Raw genomic sequence first — 21541 nt, 5'->3', positions numbered from 1 at the left:
AGCAATAATTAATTGCCGACTAGCATGAGAATTATTAATTTTGGTTGATCAAAGATGTTCCTACCTAGGATCGTCCCTTCTTTATTTTATTAAATTTTATGGGAGTTTATTTTTTATAATTTTAAGGAGCTTCACTCTGGCGACCTTGTAGATGTAAAATATCTTGATGATAATCACTTGATGATAAAAATGGCGTAAATATTAATTAATTAACAACACAAATCTAAGTAAATTATATTTCAGACATTAAACGGTTTATTTGTAGATTACATGATTTAAAAATATGCCGAAAAGAAGGTAGATGTTACCTTGATAATTATTTATTTACGAGAGCAATTGTTTGTGAAAATACATAGGCTTTTATAAGACTGCAGTGTAACAACTATGGTAACAAGAATGTTTTATGGTAGGAACACCTCTTGACCAATCATTACAAACAATTCTCATGATACTTAGCAATTAATTATTGCTGACTTATTTTAGCTTCGCTTCAACGGATGTAGAATATTGTATTTTTATTAAAACCCTGGTGAAAATATTTCTCCGCGATTTCTCCTGAATTTCTCCGCGATTACTCCGAATTTTTCCGCATTTACTCCGAATTTCTCCGCGATTACTCCGAATTTCTCCCAAATTGACCCATGCGGAGAAATAAGTGGAGAACTCTTTTTCGACGCGGAAAAATTACTCCGAACTTTTTCCGCACTTTCTCCGAATCGACTTAGGTGAAGAAGCGTTCGGAAATATTTCTTCACGAAAAAAACACACGCGCAGAAACGTGATAAAGAAATAATTTCACCGCGGAGAAAGTATCTCCGCGTGTCATTTACGCGGAGAAATTTTTTCCGAATTTTCTCCGAATCGACTTGGGTGGAAAAACGTTCGGAAATATTTCTCCGCGTATCATTTACGCGGAGAAATTTTTTCCGAAATTTCTCCGAATCGACTCGCGTGAAGAGACATTCGGAAATATTCCTCCGCGTGTCATTCACGCGGAGAAATTTTTTCCGAAATTTCTCCGAATCGACTCGGGTGAAGAGACGTTCGGAAATATTTCTCTGTAAAAGACACGCGGAGATAATTTTTCCGCGGTTTCTTCAGAATAGACTTCGAAAAGAATAAAGGAAAAAAAATAACTCACAGAATTTTATAAATTTTATTTATCATTTACTATTTCATATCAAAAATAAAAAAGGAACTAAAAAAAGGTACCTCGTAGCTTTTACAAGTACAACTCCTTCGAATTTATCTTATTCATTGTTAGATTTTTCACAAAGATCCTTGGATGGCGTTTTTTCCGGTGGTGTACCATTTGTGTCAATTTCTAATTTTCTTTTTAGTTTATTAGCATCCACTTTTTTGGCACCATCAATAACCCGTCCTATATGGGTATTAAATTGCTTTAACTCTATGTTCCGGGCATCTTTCATGTAACCGACTTTTTTTAGCCAGCTTGCAAACATTTCTTTTCCTTTCACCACTTTTTCTGGAGTTAAAACCTTTTTTGAAATACCTCGAGTCTGACGTACAACTCGATCCTTTAATTCTTCTTGAGTCCATATTGATCGCACTATTGATTTTGCACAGTCAGCTGCAGAGTTGAAAGTTTTGTTGCATAATTCGTTAATCTCAGGTATATTTGAAGGCTGTTTATTTTCTATGAAAAAAAAAACACCAAGAAATTATTATTTCACTAATTAACAGAAAAAAATTTTTAACTCTATAATATTTTGTTGATCTTTACCTAAATTATCAGTAACTGTATTTTTTTTTGGCTTAACTCCATCTTTACTAGGTGCAGTCATAAGCATTGTCTTATCTGAAACTATTGAATTGATTTTTATTATTATTTTTATCATCTTGTGTCAGTTATAAAAGAAACAATCCTCGTTTTACCTGATATTTCATCAACAGTTGATTTCTGGCTGGACTGTTGAACCAAATCATTGAATGGTTTTTGCAAATCTGCAAAACATAATACACACCGTTATCGAATAAGAACTAAAACAATCTTTGCGAAAACAAATTACAAGAATAATGGCGTTACCAAATCGATCAAGTATTTCGATGAGTTTTAGTCCAGTTTTTTCTGTTATTGGAAATGACTTGGACTTCAGAAGATCGTCATATTTTTGTTTCCAATACTGAGCATATTTTTCAGCATCCAAGAAATTGCCAGTCGAGCTTGAATTCAATATTTCTAAGGATTGTTTGGACTGAAATAAATTTTTGGATTTAAACAAACTTTAATTGACGAAAAATAAATGAAAAAAATAATCACCTCATTTTCATTACATTCTTCATAATCCAATGATAGAGGATCCTCGTTGAGAAATATCTCTTGAGGTGAAATCATATCACCTTTGCCAACCTTGTCCTTTGGGGATGATGTGATTTTTGGATTGAATATATTGGTTTGCTCAGTGGGAAGGGGTGAAAAGAATTTTGACTTCTCTGCAGTATTTTGACTTTTTTTAGCATGTTTTACATGGGCATCAATGACTTCTCGAGGAGATATTTTGGTTTTTTTTCGTTGCTAAAATCATTTATTGAAAATGACAACATAAACTAGTTAATTCATATTACGATTCTCATACCTGCATTGTTTCACTGGGATTTTCAAATTCATTCTCGTAATCTTCTTCATCACTACTGTAGATTCTATGATTTATTCGCTTGAATTTAGATGTAATCGCTTGTTGTGCATTGTATCCTGCTGCTGTTTGTTGAACTTTCTTAATCTATAAAGCGTAAAATTGTAATGAGACGTTTCCATTTCTGCCGTGCTACTTAGTAGTGTGTATGATATAAAGATGACATTACTTTTCTTGATTGTTTTTCTTGTTCACTTCCATTTGATTTATTAGAGTCATCAGATTCATCACATACATCGTCAATAGTAGATTTACTTAATTTTGGAATATGCCAGCGCTTCAGCTCTATTGATTTTTCAATACCGCTGCGAGTTTCTGCAAGGTCAGATTGTGCCGGATTATTAAGGAAATAGATTGTCGGAAAATTAATCATCAGTACAATATTTTTGTGCTGGTTTACCACCTATATATACTCTACCTGAAATTGTAATAACCTGACAAGTCAAATGAACATTTTGTTCAGATGGCTTACGAAGGAGATATGGTTTAGATGATCTTGTTTGTTCATCTTTGCAAATAAACGTGCCAAGATCAAAATTTTGTAACCAATCCGTTTGTATAACTTGATACGACTTATTTGGAGTTTGTTTGTGAACGTAAACATATGCAAACACCATTTTTTTCACAAATTGTATGACACTTTTGGTTCAACGGAACAAATTTTACCACTAAACTTTACTGGCAGTAACACGCTTACACAAAGTTTATGTACGGCAAGTGGCAACTGTAAGAAATCTTAAGCACATCTGGGCGTATGAGCAATAGTGGGAAGATCAACTAGTGCGCGCGCAATAATTTCAGCAATTTTTCTAGGGACTTTGGGTATTGGCAGTGTTTCATGAGTATATTACTAAGAGAAGTTTTCTTGCTTTCATAATTTTCTAGAGTATAAAACTGTATAATACTGTAGAGAAGTACTAAACCTAAAAATCGACTGTTTACCTAACACGGCTTATTTAGTGAATTAGCGCTTAAACTGCGTTGTATATAGAAATGATACCTATATAAATTAGTTATACTGTCAATAAAACAGCCTATGCAAAGTTGAGTTATCAAGAGAATAAATCCTTTACAGATATACTCAGCGTATTAACCATGCGTCGTTATAAAAGATATATGGACATTGGAAATGATACTGCGATTCCACGTAAAACTGAATATCGACACAGAAGGATGGAGGTTAGTAAACCATAATATAATAGCCGAATCTGTTATGATTAAAGTTTTTTGTAATTATCTCCATTTCACTTTTATAAACAGTTCATTTGAGTCAAACAGTGCTTATATTTATAGATGATGCATTCGAATCCTTCAAGAGAATCCAGCGTGGATAGCAATGAATCAGCAATTGATCAGCTGTTAAATACATCACTCACCGATCAAAATGAAATAGTTCATCTTACCGCCAGCGAAATCAATAGTATTAACAATTTATCGGTAAACAACTTCTCTTTCGTGCTCTTTCTTTGTGGTATCTACAATATATATGAAAGGAAACTATAAATTGAATTTCTTTCAGACTGAATTTCCAGTAAACTCGATTCAAAGAAGTATGTGTGAATCAACTAGTGGTGTATCTTGTACACTCGAGAGTGACTTATTTACTAGTAACCGAATAGATGATTGTGAAACTGATAATACACGTGCAGTAGCTGAAGAATCAAAATCAAATAGTAATAATATATCAGAAATAAGTAATGTAAGCAACAACGTCGTTTTTGATGGAAGTGAAAATGAAGAACGTTCCCAGGCTGATGATTCCAGCGTATGTTGAGTTTTTTCCTTCAAATTCATAGGTATCGAGTTCGGGTAACTTATTTCGTTTATTTTTTAGGAAAACGCTATTCCGGAAGAGTTTGAAAGCAATGCTGATCTTTCCCAGTTGCTGTGTAATTCATTAGATTGCACTCGAGGAGAAGTATTATTGATGGCAATGACTATAGGAATGCGTCACTCACTAACGTGGGAAGCTATTGTTGACATACTTAAAATGGTCAACGCTATTTTTGGAGAAAAAGTTGTTCATGATTCAAAATATTTTCTACACAAATTTTTTCCATCTAACATTGCTAATGGTGTGTATCATATATATTGCCCCCAGTGCCACAGATACGTCGGTATTCGTAATAATTTAGAAAACAATATTTGTTGTCCGTGTGGATACACAATGGATATATCTACTACGAGCTCTTATTTTCTACAATTCGACGTTCGCAGTCAACTAAAACATTTTTTTGATAATCCAAAATTCAGAAATAATTTAAATTATCGATACACTAGAGTTAAAATAAATAACGCGGCGCTGGAAGATATTTTCGATGGCCTTATGTACCAACAAAAAGCTCATTTATTCATCGATAATCCAAATATATCATATACCTTCAATACCGATGGCTGCCAAGCTGCTGACTCATCCAACACTACGGTTTGGCCAATCTACATGATGTTACATGATTTACCCCCAGCGGAACGCAAAAAATATATGATACTTGCTGGTCTTTGGGTTGACAGAATTGAACCGAAAATGAACATTTTTTTAGAATCGTTTGTTAGCCAAGCGAATGATCTTTCTTCGTCAGGAATCACGTGGAAATTAGGTGACAGACAAATAACTAGTCGGTTGATTCCCTTGATATGTCCGGTAGATTCTGTAGCCAGGTGTAAAATGTTAAATATGAAACAATATAATGGGTTCTTTGGGTGCACTTTTTGCATGCATCCAACTGAAACAGTTGATCGGCAAAGATGCTATACAGTTACAAAAAAAATTCCAGCACTTCGTACTGATTCTTCTATAAAGTCAATGATGTTAGAAGCTTCTAATATTAGACAATTAGATACCAGTGTTTTCGGAGTTATGGGAGCTAGCAGTTTGATGAATCTGCATCATTTTGATCTTGGTGAAGGAATGGTTGTTGATGATTTGCATGCTGCATTTCTGGGAGTAGCTCGTAAATTTACAGAGATTATTTTGTCAGCAGTAGGAGAAGAGTATTACGTGGGAACACCTTCTCGTTTATCTAGGATCAATCGACGTTTGTTGCATTTTTGTCCACCGACTGTAATATCACGCACACCACGAAGCCTGGATGAAAGACGGAATTGGAAAGGTTCTGAATGGCAAAATTGGACTATTTTATATTCGCTTATATGTTTAAAAGGGATACTAGAAAAGAAATATTTTGAACATTGGGCCTTGTTTGTGGCGGCTATAAATATTCTGCTTCAAAACAGTATTGTGGAAGAATCATTGAAAGATGCGGAAGTGCTTTTAATTAGGTTCGTTGTTGGATTTCAAGAACTTTATGGTAAAAGAGCTATGTCTTATAATATTCATCTTCTCTTACATATATGCCGAAGTGTCAGAAATTGGGGTCCTCTATGGACACACAGCACATTTCCATTCGAAAACCAGAACCGTTTTCTGTTGAATCTGAAGCATAGCCCAGCTCGTATTATTCCTCAAATAAGCCAAAGATTCCTATCTTTCCAAAAAATTCAATCATTTCCCGAACAAACAAGAATAAGTCCGAGAGTTCAAAATTTTTGTAGTTCACTTTTTGATAGAAACCTTAAGTTTTTTACAAGGACTCCAGATTGTGTCCTACTGGGTAAAGGAAAAAACCATATTTTGAGTAGACAAGAATTGCTAATTTTGCAGCATGATGTGGATGCTTGCTGGTCGTATGATAAAATGATCTATAGCGGTGTTAGATATGTTACTGCTTTATACCATCAAGAAATTTGTAAAAAATCAAACGATTCCAACGTATGTCTTAAGTCAGGACAAATTGGAAAAATTGTTAATATTTATAAAATATCGTATGAAGGCCAAGAACAAATCTTAATTCTTATCAATTTGTACCATATTGAGAATGATTTTTTGTCAAATAGAAACGTTACCGTACAACATATAAGAAAATGTAGTACTGTTGATAATCTTCAATTATTTACACCTACAGATTTACTTCGACCATGCCTGCATATGAAAACAGAAAAGTCAGAATATGTTATCGTAATACCATACGGCTGTGATCGAGATTGAAGAATATTTTTGTATTTTTATATTTGTACATATTTGTATATTTTTAAACATCGACGATAAAATTGAAATAATTGACCAACTTGCTTGTGTAATTTTTGTTGTTAATAAATAAAAAATTTCCCTCAGTTTCTGATTTCTTATATTATTGTACCCCTGGTGAAAATCCTTCTCCGAATTTCTCCGAATTTCTCCGCATTTACTCCGAATTTCTCCTCAGTAACTCCAAATAAGTCGATCATCAATTGTTATTTACATACAATATATAAAAAATATTATCCATTCAACATTATCGAAATTTAAACATTAAACATATTTTTGTTATCATTTCTCTACGTTTGTCAGTTTTGCGGAAAATTCGGAAAAATTTTTCCGAGTCACGATTATTTTTCTCCACGTTTCTCCCCATTAGCTTTTTTCGGAGAAAGTGCGGAAAAAGTTCGGAGTAATTTTTCCGCGCCGAAAAAAAGTTCTCCACCCATTTCTCCGCATGGGTCAATTTGGGAGAAATTCGGAGTAATCGCGGAGAAATTCGGAGTGAATGCGGAGAAATTCGGAGTAAATGCGGAGAAATTCGGAGAAATTCGGAGAAATATTTCTACCAGGGAAGAAAAAGAAAAAGATTATGGTATTTTACAATTTGACAAAATGCTGAATAAATTATTATTAAAATGAATATAAAATATCGGATGACATCCGGTGAACTTTGGATAATGTGACAATCTTGATCATATAAGCAAATACGTCACAAAACGTTAGTTTTAAAACTAAAATATTATATTTGTAAAAAAGAAAAAATAAACTTACTTATGTATTTTCTGTTTTTGTGTTACAGCTGTCAATCACGGTGTGCTGCTACAGCGGCCAGTGTTTTCGAAATTGATAATGAAAGTATTATGCTGATATATCTGGTTCATTGCTTGCAGTACGAAAAAATTATTTATTAGTTTATCAAACATTCAATTCAACACTCAAAAATATTATTTAAAAAAAAAAAAAAAATTCCTTATTTTTCTAATAGTAAGAGGATGAGATGTGTATGAATTTGTTGTAGGATAGTTATAGATTCAGACTCGGAAAAAATTAAAGATCTTTGTGCAAATAAAAAGGAAGTTAACCTCCACTTACAACAAAAATACGGGAAAAATTATGACTTAGTGAAGATTTTCACACATAACACATGGGATAAGACATGTGACATAAGACATGGGAACATAAAACATGGGACATAACACATGGGACATAAAATATGAGACATGGGACATAAGACATGGGAACATAAGACATGGGATATAAGACATGGGACATAAGACATGGGCCATAACGAATCGCAATTTAAAATGACAAAATTGAAATCTGTATTACCGACCCAGGGTAAAAATGCACACATTCGAATTTCTTTACCATCTCTGTATTACCTACACGGTCTCATTCCCCTGCCTTTTCGCCGATCTACTATTTTTCGACCGCCCCTTGTCACAGTACTCTATTAGCTACACTACTAGCTAAGTTAAAAATTCAACCGGAGAAATGTGTCTTCCTAAAAAGAGAAGTAACGTTCTTAGGACACGTTGTCTCAGAATAAGGACTGAAAACAGATCTAAAGAAAATAGAAGCATTCGAGTGCTTCCCCACTTCAAAAGTTAGAAAAAACATAAGACAATTCCTGGGACACACAGAGTACCCACACGAAAAAAATATATGAAATTTTTATAAAAATTATATATAATCACTTATATATAATTCTTATATATAAATTTTATATAAAAGTGGGTCAAAAATGGTATAAAATTTTTATATAATTTGCATAAGTTGTATTGTATAAATGCTTACATATGATACCGACTGTCCCATTTTAAGGTGTTACCCGCGCATATCTAGAGACCTCTTGTGGATGGCATTTAGAAACATAATATTTCTATGAGTGCGAACGAGATAAAAAAAAAAGGAGAAAATCTCGTTTCTCACTTCCACTTAAGTATTTAGACAAAGACAAAAATTTATTTTTATTTGTTGTAAAATAAAAAGGTCTCAAAGCCCTATTAATTTTTATATCAAAAGTTTCCTTATTGTTTCTTCTATCTATACTTAGTTTTTGATAAAGCTAGCCGTATTTTTCATGAAATGGTTAACCAGGTTTCTAAAAACTCAACCGGACTCTCCATAAGAACCTATGTATAACCTCCAAAAAAGTAGCCTACTTTATTAATTAATTACTAAGTAATTAGCTACAAGAAAATTATCATAAAATTTGAGCGTGTGTATTACTATTTCATTAAGCTACTTAAAAAATTACAAGGCTCTATCCGTATTTTTGATTTGTGCTGGATATTCCTTAATTCGATAATGGATTTTTCTTGAAAAATATAGCTCAAATTGAAAAATGATTCAAGTAAAAATTGTAGGGTTTGGACGAGGACCTAGAAAAAAAAAAAAAAAAATTCAAAGAATTCAAAATGGCGGAGTTTCAGGTATGAACATAGTTTTTTTAAATAAATACTGTATTTTTTTTTCGCACCAAAATGTCTCTTACATCAAAACTAACACTTTTTATTTGAAAAATTTTTCGATAAAATCACTGTTTTTTCGGCCCGATTTCATCTGTTGATGGATTTTCCTAAAAAAAAAAATGGCTTTGATTTGAAAATGATATTTGGAAAAGTTGTAGCGTTTAGGAAGACAAACACGAAAAAACAAAAAAAATTTGTTAAAAATTTGGAATGGCGGAGTGAGAAACATGGATAAAAAAAATGGTCTTAGCCAAAAAATTTTATTTAGAAAAAGTGTTAATCTTGATGCGAACAATTTTTTAGTAAAAGATGTTCATACTTTATACTCCGCCATTTTGAACTTTTTAAAAATTTTTTTTTTCTTTTCGTGTATGTCTTCCTGAACGCTACAACTTTTCTAAATATCATTTTTCAATTTGAGCCATATTTTTTGAGAAAAATCCATCAACAGACAATATTGGGCCGAAAAAAAAAGTGATTTTATCGAAAAACTTTTCAAGTAAAAAGTGTTAGTTTTGATGTAAGAAACATTTTGGTACAAAAAAAAAATATAGTACCCATTTGAAAAAACTTAGTTCATACCTGATACTCCGCCATTTTGAATAATTTGAATTTTTTGATTTTTTTTTTTTACAAAATTTATTTATTCAGTATTACATGTTATACATTGGGTTTTACATTATGTTTGACTGCTGTTCTTAGTTGAATTAGCAATCACACGTAGCAACCAAACACTAACTTTTTCTAATTATGTTTACTTATTTATATTAATATTAATATTTTATACAATATTAATATCTATATATTATTTTAATTAAGTAATATTAACAAATATGATGACGTTTTTGATAAACGTAGTAACCAAACTTTTTTTATTCAAATATTAATTTATTAATACATATTATACTTTGTATTCACCAATATAAAATTTATTTAATATAATACTTTTTTATTAAATATGAATATATAGAACTTAATAAAAAGCTGTAATATGACTTTTGATCTAGGAACGACACAACTCAAATAAATTAATTGCCGAAAATAACCAAACGTAGCAACCATACAACAACACGTAGCAACATGTTAGTATAAGAGAGAAAATAATAAAATATTAGTTATAAACAAATGCTAAAAAATTTCGACCAATTACATCACGAATAAAAAGCGTTCTATAATTTTACGTTCTATAATGGCTATTGGTGCAAGACATTAAATTCTAATGATTAAAAAAATAGGCAAATAACTTTCGAAATTTGATTAAAAACTTTTTATCTGGTGTTCTGATCGATAACCGATATTATACTAGTAGTTAGGTAAGGAGAGTTCTGGCTCACCCCCTGCTGTGCTATTGTTCTTCACGGTGGGGGGTCTATTGTTGTTCACAGCGGGATCAATGAGGGGTCTATTATAGTTAATATTTATTAAATTTCATATTTTACTAATTTTTTCTTTATTTTATTTTTTTGTTCATTCGAAATTTTTTTATTTATAATTGACAACCTATTTTTTTTTTTTTTTTCAATTTTTTAGAAAATTATCATTTTTAAATTAAATAATTAATTTTTTTTTTTTTATTTATGGGAATAGGGAGGTAGAAAAACAACAAATACTTTTTATCATAATAAACGAAATAGATCATCATTGTTTATTTTTATTCACCAATATCACTATCTATATTATTATTATCATCATCATCATCAATATCAATATTTTCATTTTCATCATTATTATTATTATCTTCTTCTTTATTCTCTAATATGATGATATTATTTTCATTATCATCATCATCATCATCATTATTATTATTATTATTATTATTATTTTCATCATCATTATCTTCATCACTATTGTTTTCATCTCCATCAGTGTCATCACTTTCCATTTTACTCATCCTCTCTTTATATTCCTCAAATTTTTCTCTTGATTTTTGTTGCTCATCTAAATATTTGAGAAACTCTATAACAAATAAAAAAATAAAAAATCAAACAACGTTATCAATAAAAAAGTATTTTAAATTAATTGATTATTCAATAGATCTTACCCTTATGAATTTGGGTTGTCCTCATCGAAGATTTGGACAGCACACTCAATTTTCTTCCGCCTAGTCGTATCTAGAACAAAAAAAAGATCTGGTAACGTTTGTTGGGGCGTGTGGCCCGCGTTACCGTTGAAAATTAAAAATTTTCAATACTCCGGCTAGGGCCGTGTTAAATTTTATCTCTTAAATGGTTTTTAAAAGTAACAATACAATAATAGTACATTTTTTTTTATTTTTCTGAAAATCGATTTTTTTTTTTTCGTTCAAGTTAAGGCAAGCTATAACTTCTGTTAGAATCAACGGAATGACTTTATATTAGGCTCAAAAAACGTGGTTTTTAAAACTCTATCGCCCCTTAAGGAGATTTTCCTGATTCCAATAGTCAATTTTTTTCTATTTTTGAAACAAAAGAGAAAAATATTTCGAAAATTCTATTTTTTACTATTTTATGAAAACTATAATTTTTTTTGAAAACAGTTTCGACTAAAAGTTGTAGGATTTTACCACACATGCTTTTTAAGTCTTATACGAAGTATCTAGGACGATCTTGTCGAAAGTTAGAGCGTTTTTCAGAAATTACTCGAAAACTAGGAATGCAATAACTTTTGATAAAATTGTAGTGGAGACTTCGTATTAGGCTCAAACAACGCGTCTTCTAAAACTCCATCGCCCTTCACGAGAAAGAGCATTATCTGTTCAGTCACTTTTTTTTTTTTTTAAAAAAACTAAATTTAAAAAAAAAAAAACGGTTTTTTTTTAATTTTTATGAAAAATATGATTCATAGATCAAAATTTTTTTCGGAGAGGCGATAGAATTTACGAATACGCATGTCTTAAGCGTAATATGAAGTCTCTAACACCATTTCATCATGAGTTATCGTTTGCCTAAAAAATGAAAACGGCACGAGCTATAACTCAAAATAGAGTAGTCGCAGAGGTTCATATTAGGCTTAAAATAATCGTTTTTCAAAATTCTATAACTTATAATACCATCAACTAAAAAAGGATCTTGTGTTAGAAGAAAAAAGTGTTCAAAAAGAAAAACAAGAAGTAAAAAAATTTTTAGTAACGGATTCGTTCTATTGAAAATTGAAAATTAAATTATATGAATAATTTTAAAATCAAAAGAAATAGGTATGTAGAAAAAATTCTATTTCTGCATTCTGATAAACCGGACAACATTAGGAACCAATGCATTTTTTTATTTCTTTTCTTCTCGATAAAATATATTTTTTGATCAAAAAAAACTCAGGAGATGATGAAACAATTCAATATCTATATCCTGGTGAACCGAAAACCAATATGACAAACTAAAGCAATATTTTCAATATCTTCTTTTTGTAAAAATATATTTAATAATAAGAAAAACCCTGAAGATAATTGGAAAAACCATTTTGACCTCCTGGTGATCGTAAAAAGTAACCTGGATGAGTTTTTCGTGGACTTAAACCCTCCTGAGCTCAAACCAAATATATATGTTAAATTTCATGTAAATCGGACCAATAGTTTGCGTAAAACTGCGTTTCCAAGGATCCGGCCACTTCTTTTTATTATATAGATAAACAATAATAATAGGTTTATTAATCTTGTAAATGAAAAATACTTGCAAATGCATGTATATATATGTACAATATGAACTTTACTTCGCCTAACAAATGCAAGTATAACTAATCAATACAAATAAAATACTTGTATATTAATATATACAATGGCGCATATATATGTAATAATAAATAAATTAAATATATAAATACTCGCCTTTAAATTCATCTATACTACAGAAAGCCTGATGGTAACGGTTACCGACCGATTACCATGGCACTGCAAGGCGCAATGTAGACTGACAGAAAATGGATTCCTGCCCAGATCCGTTACCGGATCTGACGTCTAAACTCTATGTTTTTTCCTTTTACTCCATACCCAACCCGCACCTAAAGATATTTACACATCAAAAATAGTTAAAAGCATATAGATTTTCTGATTATCCCCTCTCTTTTCCACTGATTTGCATGCCCCCTTTATTCAATTTAAACAACTTTTAATTTTTTTATTGTATCTAATATATTTAAACAAGTTTTTTCCAACTTTACTAAACGTGAATCTAAATTTTGAATGAGTTCCACATTTCGCATAGTAAGATCTTCAACTTCTTGAATATTAATCATGTGATTTTTTTCATGTTCAAGAGCATTGGAGTGTAATGTATTGATTATTATCTGATGATTCTCATTGCTTTCTTGTAATGCTGTAATTGCATGATTAATTGTTCTTTTTTCTTCTTTAATTATATCATGAACGATTGTAATGGAAGCAGCATCATTCATTTCCTTAGGATAACCTATATTACATAGTCTTTTATTTCGAAGGTTCAACTCTCCATCTTCCGTTGTCATAAATCCTTCACCTGGTGGTCCACGAGGTCCAACAGAACCATTTCTAACCTTACTTTTTGTTAATTGATGACCGAACACATCAACGCTCATCGTGTTTCACTGTTAAATAATTACTAACTAACTATCAATGAATATAAAATGTAATTTGTATTGATGGTGGAAAGATATCAGCACTGAAGTTGTAATCATAAGTTGCTAAGGTCAATTCACCATGAATACAAATTTTTTGTTTCTAATCAAAATTCAAATCAAATTCCACAGATTTTGATGAGTTTGCCTTTGGAATTGTGAGTTCTTCTTCATCATTATATTCATCATCAATAAAATCCTCTTCTTTTACCCTTTCTTCTTCATTTTTTTGTTCAAATTTGAACTCATATGTATTTTTTTCTTTGAGGATTACTAAAACATAAGTCAATTTATTTATATAATGTAATTTAAATGAGTAAACTAGAAATATTATGAAGTTAAACGACATACCATTTTCAGCAGCCTTTAATTTTGATAAATCATCCGATGCGTCAAGAAGAGTTTGAGTTAACTTTTGAATCTAAAAATGAGATTATTGAAAAGTATATTTTTTTATTTTATTTTATATAAAATTAAAGATATTACATTATATTATTCTTACACTTTCTATTGTGAGTTGAAGTTCATTAACCTCTCGATTTTTAGTTGTTTTTGATGAATTAATAACTTTTCTTGTTTGTCTCAATTCATTTTGTATACGTGTCAGGTTTTTATTCATCTTTTAGATAATCAAATAAATAATTAAATCTGATAAGTAAACTAATAAATTAATAAGAATTATTTGCTTACCTCTGTACGTATACTCATTTTATAAGCTCTTAATGGACCAACACTTGCTCCACGCATTTCAAACATTTTAAAACTTGTTTAAACTTGTCGAAACTTGTTCTACCTGATTATGGTGTATTTTCAACAATAAGGTTATGGATTGCAAGAGGAATATGAACGGCCTTATATACTATCTATCCCCACTTCGTTATTTCCCCACTCCCTTTCACAATTGCCCCCACTAATAAAATAAAAAAATTCTATATTATCAAAATGTCGATAACATAGATATGTATATTTCTCATACGAATTCGAAAAACCCTACATTATCAAAGTTGGTAATAAATCATTGATATGGTAAAACAGATTGCTTTTTTCTACAGCTACACCTAAGCTATAACCACCTGATGTGATATATAATAAACCCCCCCATTGATCCCGCTGAGAACAACAATAGACCCCCACTGTGAAGAACAATAGCCAACAAAAGAGGGTGAGCCAGAACTCTCCTTACCTAACTACTTATATTCGTTTCAAAATGTTTGTTAATATATATACCATCAGAAAAAAATTAATTAATAAATAAATGTTTACAATTTGCTGCGAAAAAATGACGGAAAATAAGTTAAAATTTTTTTTTTAAATTGTCAGCCGAAAATGAACTGAAAAAAAAAAATCTTAAGGGGTACGTAAACATGCAAGAATATTTATCACCAGATATCTCTGAAAGTTTTAGTAATTGCTGGTCATAAAGTTTTTAGAAAAAGCGATTGAGAAAGGCTCATGAAAATGGCCAGTTTGTTTTTTTTTTAATACGGCGCTTTCAATAAATTCCGATAAAATGCTCGTAGAGACTTTGTATTAGGCTGAAATTCAGCGTCATTAAAATAAATTTATGTTACAAGGGCAGTGGGAATAGTGTGTGAATTTCCAAAGCGTAAGAGGGGTAGTGCGCTTTTTGGAAATTCACACATTATTACCACTGTCCCTAGTAACATAAAATATGGTTCGTTACATGTAAAAAATTTAGTAACGGCTGCATTCTCTTTGAAAATGCAAATTTTCAAAACTCCGGTGGGAGGACACGTTAACTCCGAAATTATAATTTTTATTTATTATTTAATAATGAATTGTAATATAATAATTTATTATATTACAATTATTCGTTATATTAAATTTATTTATAAAACTTTAACCTTAAACTTTCAAAAAACAGGATAAATACAAAATAATAAATAAACCAAATTGATTCCTAGAATTGTTGAGTGCTACCATCTGCTATCTTAAAAAACAACACTGAAAAAACGTTCCCGCTGCTGGCACGGTACGTTCCCGCTGCCGTAGCAGTAAAGTAGACTGCGAAGCGCTGTACTGCTGTGAGAGCAGTACACTCAACTTGGAATTTCTGTACTGCTCTCACAGAAGTACAGCACTGCTGCTGCAGCCGAACATTTTACTGTCGATGAGTTCAGGCGTATTAGCAGTACAAAGAATAGCTGTATGACACGTAAAGACTCATTCGATAAATTAAATGATGTATATAATGTATATTATTAATATTAATTATTAATAAATATAATTATATATTACTATTATTATTGAATATGAACTGATTTTAAAATCTTGTATATTATAAAAAAATATGAATAAAGAATATGAAAAAAATATATTTTATTTGAATATAGAATTAAAAAAAAAAAAAATTACATTTTTAATTTACCGTGTAATAATAATAAATTAACTTATTGAATAAACGAAAAAATTGCATTAACTATAATGATAGCATAAAATAATATTACACGGTAAATTAAAAATGTAAAAAATTTAATTGTTAACGTGAAAAAAAATTTTCAAATTTAACATTAAAAGGAATGTTTAATTGAACATTTAAAAAATTCTAAATTTTAATCCTAACCTATAAGTGATGTCAAAGTCATAAACCGTATATGACCGCGCATACAGATGTGCGCATTCAGTTGCCACAGCAGTGCTTTGTACTGCTCTCACAGCAGTACAGTTTACCGAGAATATACGAGTGCTTACTGTGGATTTACATGGACATCCTGCTACTGTAGCTGTCTACCATTACCGGTACAATAGACCGTGCCTGCAGCGGGAACGTTTTTTCAGTGAAATCTAATGGTAAAAATGAGTGGGTATTATGCTCTACAGTCACAAGTGCGCATGCGTACGGCAAAAAAATGATGAAAAAAAAAATAATGATTGTTTAAATCTTCATTAATTGTTTAAATAATTAACTAAAAAAATCTCATATTATAGTCAAAAAATTTGTTAGAAAATTTTCTGCAAGCTGTCAAGCCAAATTAGCTCATTGAATAATTTCTTTGTGGTTCTTTTTATTTTATAAACTACTCACTCTGATATTTTTTATAAACAATCGCTAATTATAAAAAAACTAATTGTTGAAAAAAGTTTGAGTATGGCTCTGGTTGTAGATTTTTTGACGAGAAATCCATTAAAACTAAAATAAAACCTCTTAGTTAATTTTTAAAAAAGTTATGTCTGTTCCAAAAAAATGTCGTTTCAGTTTTTCTTGAATAAACAAACGAATTCGATTTTAAAAAATATAAACTTTTTTTAATTATCTTTATTTCATTATTTACTGTTATCTGTAAAATTTTCGCATCCATGATTTTTTCTTAGCTTTCTTAATATTTCGCTTCGAAGATTTTGTTACATTTTTCTTTCGTCATTTGTAAACTCAATAATTACCCGAAAAATTTCAATTTTATCAGAGGCTCTGGAGCTCATCGAGATCTTTAATTTAAGCCTAATACGAATAATCTAGCTTAATTATTATGGAAGCTATGAGCGGTATTCATAAAACATATAGTGAAAACAAAACTATGGTGGGACGCTTCGCGTCTATCCCACCTCCGTAAAAATCGAAAAAAAACAGTTTTTTTTTTTTTTTTCTCGAAAACTATAATATAAAAAAATCAATATTACAGTTGCTGAAGCAACTGTGCCTTCCCTCCGGGGGGAATTTTAATTTCTTCTTTAATATATATTAAAATTCGTGACTACAAATTTATTTCATTCTCTATTGTTACAATGATTATTGTTACAGCTAAAATTTATTTAATTTTCATTCATTTTGCTTGTTCCTTCTAATGGGTCATCTCCATGTCCAGAATCGCTTTCTCCTAACCTTTTAAACTCTCTGTTTTTATTCATTTTGTTGTACTATGATTTTAGCCTGTCAATGTTAAATATTTATTACAAAATTGTCAAGTTCGATTGTATTTATTCTATTTATTTTTTTCTCTCGGTTGAATCAGGGTTTAACGTTTTAGTTGTTGCTGAAGTCGTCATTATATTTTTAATTTTTTATATTCATTTATTTTCAATTCCTTTAATACTAGCACATCACCCTTTTTTCCCTAGAAATTTTCTGCCTTTTTATTCCATATCGTTAGTTCAATCTAAAATATATTTTCTTTGGTAAATTTATTATCTTTATTTAGTTTAATCAAACTTTTTTTCATTTAAATTTTATTTTAATTCATAATCACTGTCGTCTGCTAATGTTATTGTTCTTTATTTTAATAACCGTCCTGACATTGCATATATAAATTCCACTTTATTTATTGCTATTATGATTGCGATGATATCTAAATAATGTCATTATTACTATTGAATAGTTTTCTTTTTTTTTTTTTTTTTTGCTAAAATTATTTTGCCTGCAAATGAATTAATTGGTAGATGTACAATTTCTTGTATTTTTTTAAACTCGAAATTAATGTTTGGTATATTTTCATTTTCCTCATCGTCATCGAATTTTATATTAGCTTCTACTGGTATCATTATTTCTTTATTATTTATTGATGGGTATTGTTCATTAATTTTTCTCAATAATCCTCCAGTGATCGTATATATTTTGTTTAAATTGAATATTTAATAATTTATCATGTTATTAAATTTTTTTTAAATCTTTTTGTTGAAAAATCTTGTTGAAAAATATGATTTTTCCATGATATTTTGCTATACTTTTCTTTTTTTTTAACTGATATTTTCCTAATATTTTCCTATAATTATCGTATTTTTCTTTATATTCAGTGATTTTTCTATATTTTTGTTTATTCGTTTATATATTCTTTATTTTCCTATATTTTTCTTCATTTTCCCTATTCATCGTGTTTAGATTGATTAAGGGACTTAGAAAATTTTCAGGGGAGGGGGGGGCATAATTGATATGTTCCCTTATTTATCGTTTTTTTCTTTATATTCAGTCACTTTTCTATATTTTCCTTTATATTCACTGATATTTTCCCATATTTATCGTTTTTTCTTTATATTCACTGATTTGTCTTCGATATTTTCCCATATGTATCGTATTTTTCTTCATATTCAGTGATTTTTCTTTCATATTTAATGATGTTCTCCATATTTATCGTATTTAGATTAAGGGACTTAGAAAATTTTCGGGAGGGGGGGGGGGTCCAGATAAAAAGCGAAAACAATAGGAAAAATAAAATTCCCTAAAAAAAATAATTTTATAGAAATATATATACTTTCCGAAAGACGCATTTTTTAGGCTATATACGAAATCACTACGACCATTCTATCAAGAGTTATCGAAGTAGCCGTTTTTCAGAATCCATTAAAATTGCTTTAAAACCGTCATTAATGCATCCATTCCTGCTCAAAAATATTTTTTATGAGCCTAATCTCATACAGCTGAATCTCTGAAAAAAAAAACATACCATGATTGATAGACTAACTTCAATAGTTTTCACTCTATAATTTTTTGAATGATGGAAAAAATAATCTAATTCTGAGTTTTTTTAACTTTTCTAAACAAAAACAAATATGGAGAAATGTTTTTCATCACGAGCGATAGTGTTTTCAGAGACGCATCTTTCAAGCCCTAAACGAACTTTCTAGAACAAATATTTTATAAGTTATAACATTTCTTTTTTTTTTTTTGCCGATGATTCCAATATTGCGGCTGAGCCTTTATAGTTCCTAGCCTCCGTAATTTATTAACAAATTTCCTGAAAAAAAATTTGCTGACGAAACGCTGACGAATTTTTATTTTTTTGTTGAAGAAATGCTGACGAACGCTTGATGATTAATCAAACGGCAAAACTTTTTATAACCTCAAAATATTCATTTCTCAAATTAACAAATTACTGATAATAAAATCTTGTAGCGAGTGAAAAATAATACATACATATTTCGATACACTCACGACATCAGCCACGTGACGTGACTTATGCGTCGGTTAATTTTAAGAATGAGAAATTAAAAAAAATTACTGTGTCCAGCGACCAATCTATAAGGTGCGTCGGAAAATTGTCTTGATAATTTCTGTTGGTGACGTGGCTTTGCCACATCATAAACTAATAATCATACTGTATTATTATTCAAATATTCTGTTTTGTAATATAAATGTATAAATAGTCGTAATTTGTTTTAAATAATAAAATTGTGTTACTGATTTTGAATAATAATTTAAAATGAATATTAAATTATATAAAGTAAAGGTGTATAAATAAAACACTTTACAATTGGCTCAAACTACGCAATTGAAAAAGAAAATCATTGCATCTCAATTGCTGAGAATAAAAATATTATTCTAAAAAATAATCAGAAATAAAAATTTAGGCAAGATTACGATATCCGAGACACCCCATTTTTTTGTTGGTTTCTTATAGGAAATTTTCTCAGGATTACGGGAAAAATACGAGAGGTGAAAATTGAGAGGTGAAAACTCCATAACTGATTCTGAACAAATTGTGGCTTGGAATATAAAAAGAATCAACATTAAAATATTGCGAGTAAAAAGAAAAACTATTCAGACAATTTTCATAATTTAAAAAAAAAATATAGAAAACTCGTATAAACTTGGCAACAAAGTGTTTAACACGTCGTATTCGTAAATATTTTATAAGAAAAATTACAAAAAATAATAATAATGGAAACAAGACATAAATTTACGATTTATGTCCCCAAAAAAGCTTCAATTTTTTATTAAGGGAGAACGGCCCCCATTGAAGGAAATTATAAACTTCTTTTTTTATTGCGTTTTTAGATAGTTAAAATTATGATGAATCTATTAAAACGAACTTCTAAGTCTCTTACAGAGTTAGTTTAAGAGTTATAATGTTTATAAAAAAAATAATTTAACATGGCCTCTTATGGAGTAATGAAAAAATGACCCTCCAAAACAATAGTTATTGCAAAAAAAAGTATAGATCGGAATTATTTTGTATAGTGTTTTTTTGTGAATATGAGTAAATGAAATTATTTAGAACAGATTGACAGTTTTAGTTTTGTCAGTTACTATCTTATTATTTATAAAAAATAGCAATTAAAAAAAAAAACGCTAATTTTATCATTTTTTTTTTCTTGTCAACAAAAATATGGTAACTGCGCATTGGATTCGTGTTATAAATTTGATGGTATATTATCGACTGCGTCTCTAAAACGCGTGTCTACTTAGATCAAACGTTGCCAAATCGCTTTTGTTGTGTAGGTGTGAATTTTTTTTTAATTGTGTGGGTAAAAAAAATCAAAAGTTTTCACGTCAGCGACTGGTTTTGGTACAGGCAAAAAATAGAGCTCAGGGACAAAACTTTTGGTTGATATGATACGTACCGTTCTCCCTTAACTGTTTATTTATCATTATTTCAATAATCAGAAGACGTGAAATATGAAAAAAAATGTTAAAATTTTAAAGTATAAAGTTAGATAATTTGCTGAAAAAAAAAAAAAAAAAATTAGGCGGTTTTATTATAATATTATTAATTAATATTATAATATGTATCAAAATCGTTATCGTGAGAAAAAGTCTAATTTTTTTTTTTTCTTTTTCATTCAGCACATTATCCAACTTTATACTTCAAGATTTTTACATTTTTTTTTTATATTTCACATATTTTGATTATTAAAATAATGATAAATAAACAGTTAATAAAAAGTTAAGGCTTTTTGGGGACATAAATCGTAAGCTTATGTTTTGTTTCTTTGCATCATGCGTTAAAAGCATGCGTTTTGTCAAAATCGGTACTTTTTCTCATTGTATACTGATCAGTGTTATTTGGCACAGGGGCTTGAATTAATTCACAACTTTATGTTCG

At 29.8% G+C, this 21541-nt stretch overlaps 2 protein-coding genes across 3 annotated transcripts; one reads left to right on the top strand and one right to left on the bottom strand.

Annotated features, from left to right (window-relative positions):
- Positions 1 to 523: 523 nt before the first annotated feature.
- LOC122859551 lies at positions 524 to 3402 on the bottom strand. Its single transcript, XM_044163215.1, has 8 exons — positions 3073 to 3402; positions 2824 to 2969; positions 2598 to 2741; positions 2282 to 2536; positions 2048 to 2216; positions 1897 to 1965; positions 1745 to 1825; positions 524 to 1657 (listed from the first exon to the last, which is right to left on the bottom strand). Exons 1-8 carry the CDS (start codon positions 3269 to 3271, stop codon positions 1251 to 1253), a joined length of 1470 nt encoding a protein of 489 aa, XP_044019150.1. The 5' UTR covers positions 3272 to 3402; the 3' UTR covers positions 524 to 1250.
- Positions 3403 to 3612: 210 nt separating this feature from the next.
- LOC122859546 lies at positions 3613 to 6825 on the top strand. Of its 2 annotated transcripts, none has more exons than XM_044163208.1 (4): positions 3613 to 3833; positions 3948 to 4091; positions 4174 to 4419; positions 4489 to 6825. In XM_044163208.1, the coding sequence occupies exons 1-4, from the start codon at positions 3750 to 3752 to the stop codon at positions 6697 to 6699; spliced, it is 2685 nt and encodes an 894-aa protein (XP_044019143.1). In that variant the 5' UTR covers positions 3613 to 3749; the 3' UTR covers positions 6700 to 6825. The 2 variants fall into 2 exon arrangements, with proteins under 2 accessions (XP_044019143.1, XP_044019144.1); XM_044163209.1 differs by having other exon boundaries at positions 3731 to 3833; positions 3915 to 4091; positions 4489 to 6769.
- Positions 6826 to 21541: the final 14716 nt, after the last annotated feature.

Source organism: Aphidius gifuensis, linkage group LG6, assembly GCF_014905175.1.
Source record: "Aphidius gifuensis isolate YNYX2018 linkage group LG6, ASM1490517v1, whole genome shotgun sequence".
NCBI lineage: Eukaryota > Metazoa > Arthropoda > Insecta > Hymenoptera > Braconidae > Aphidius > Aphidius gifuensis.
Note: the sequence above shows the minus strand (reverse complement) of the source record. Positions and strands in the feature narration are given on the sequence as shown.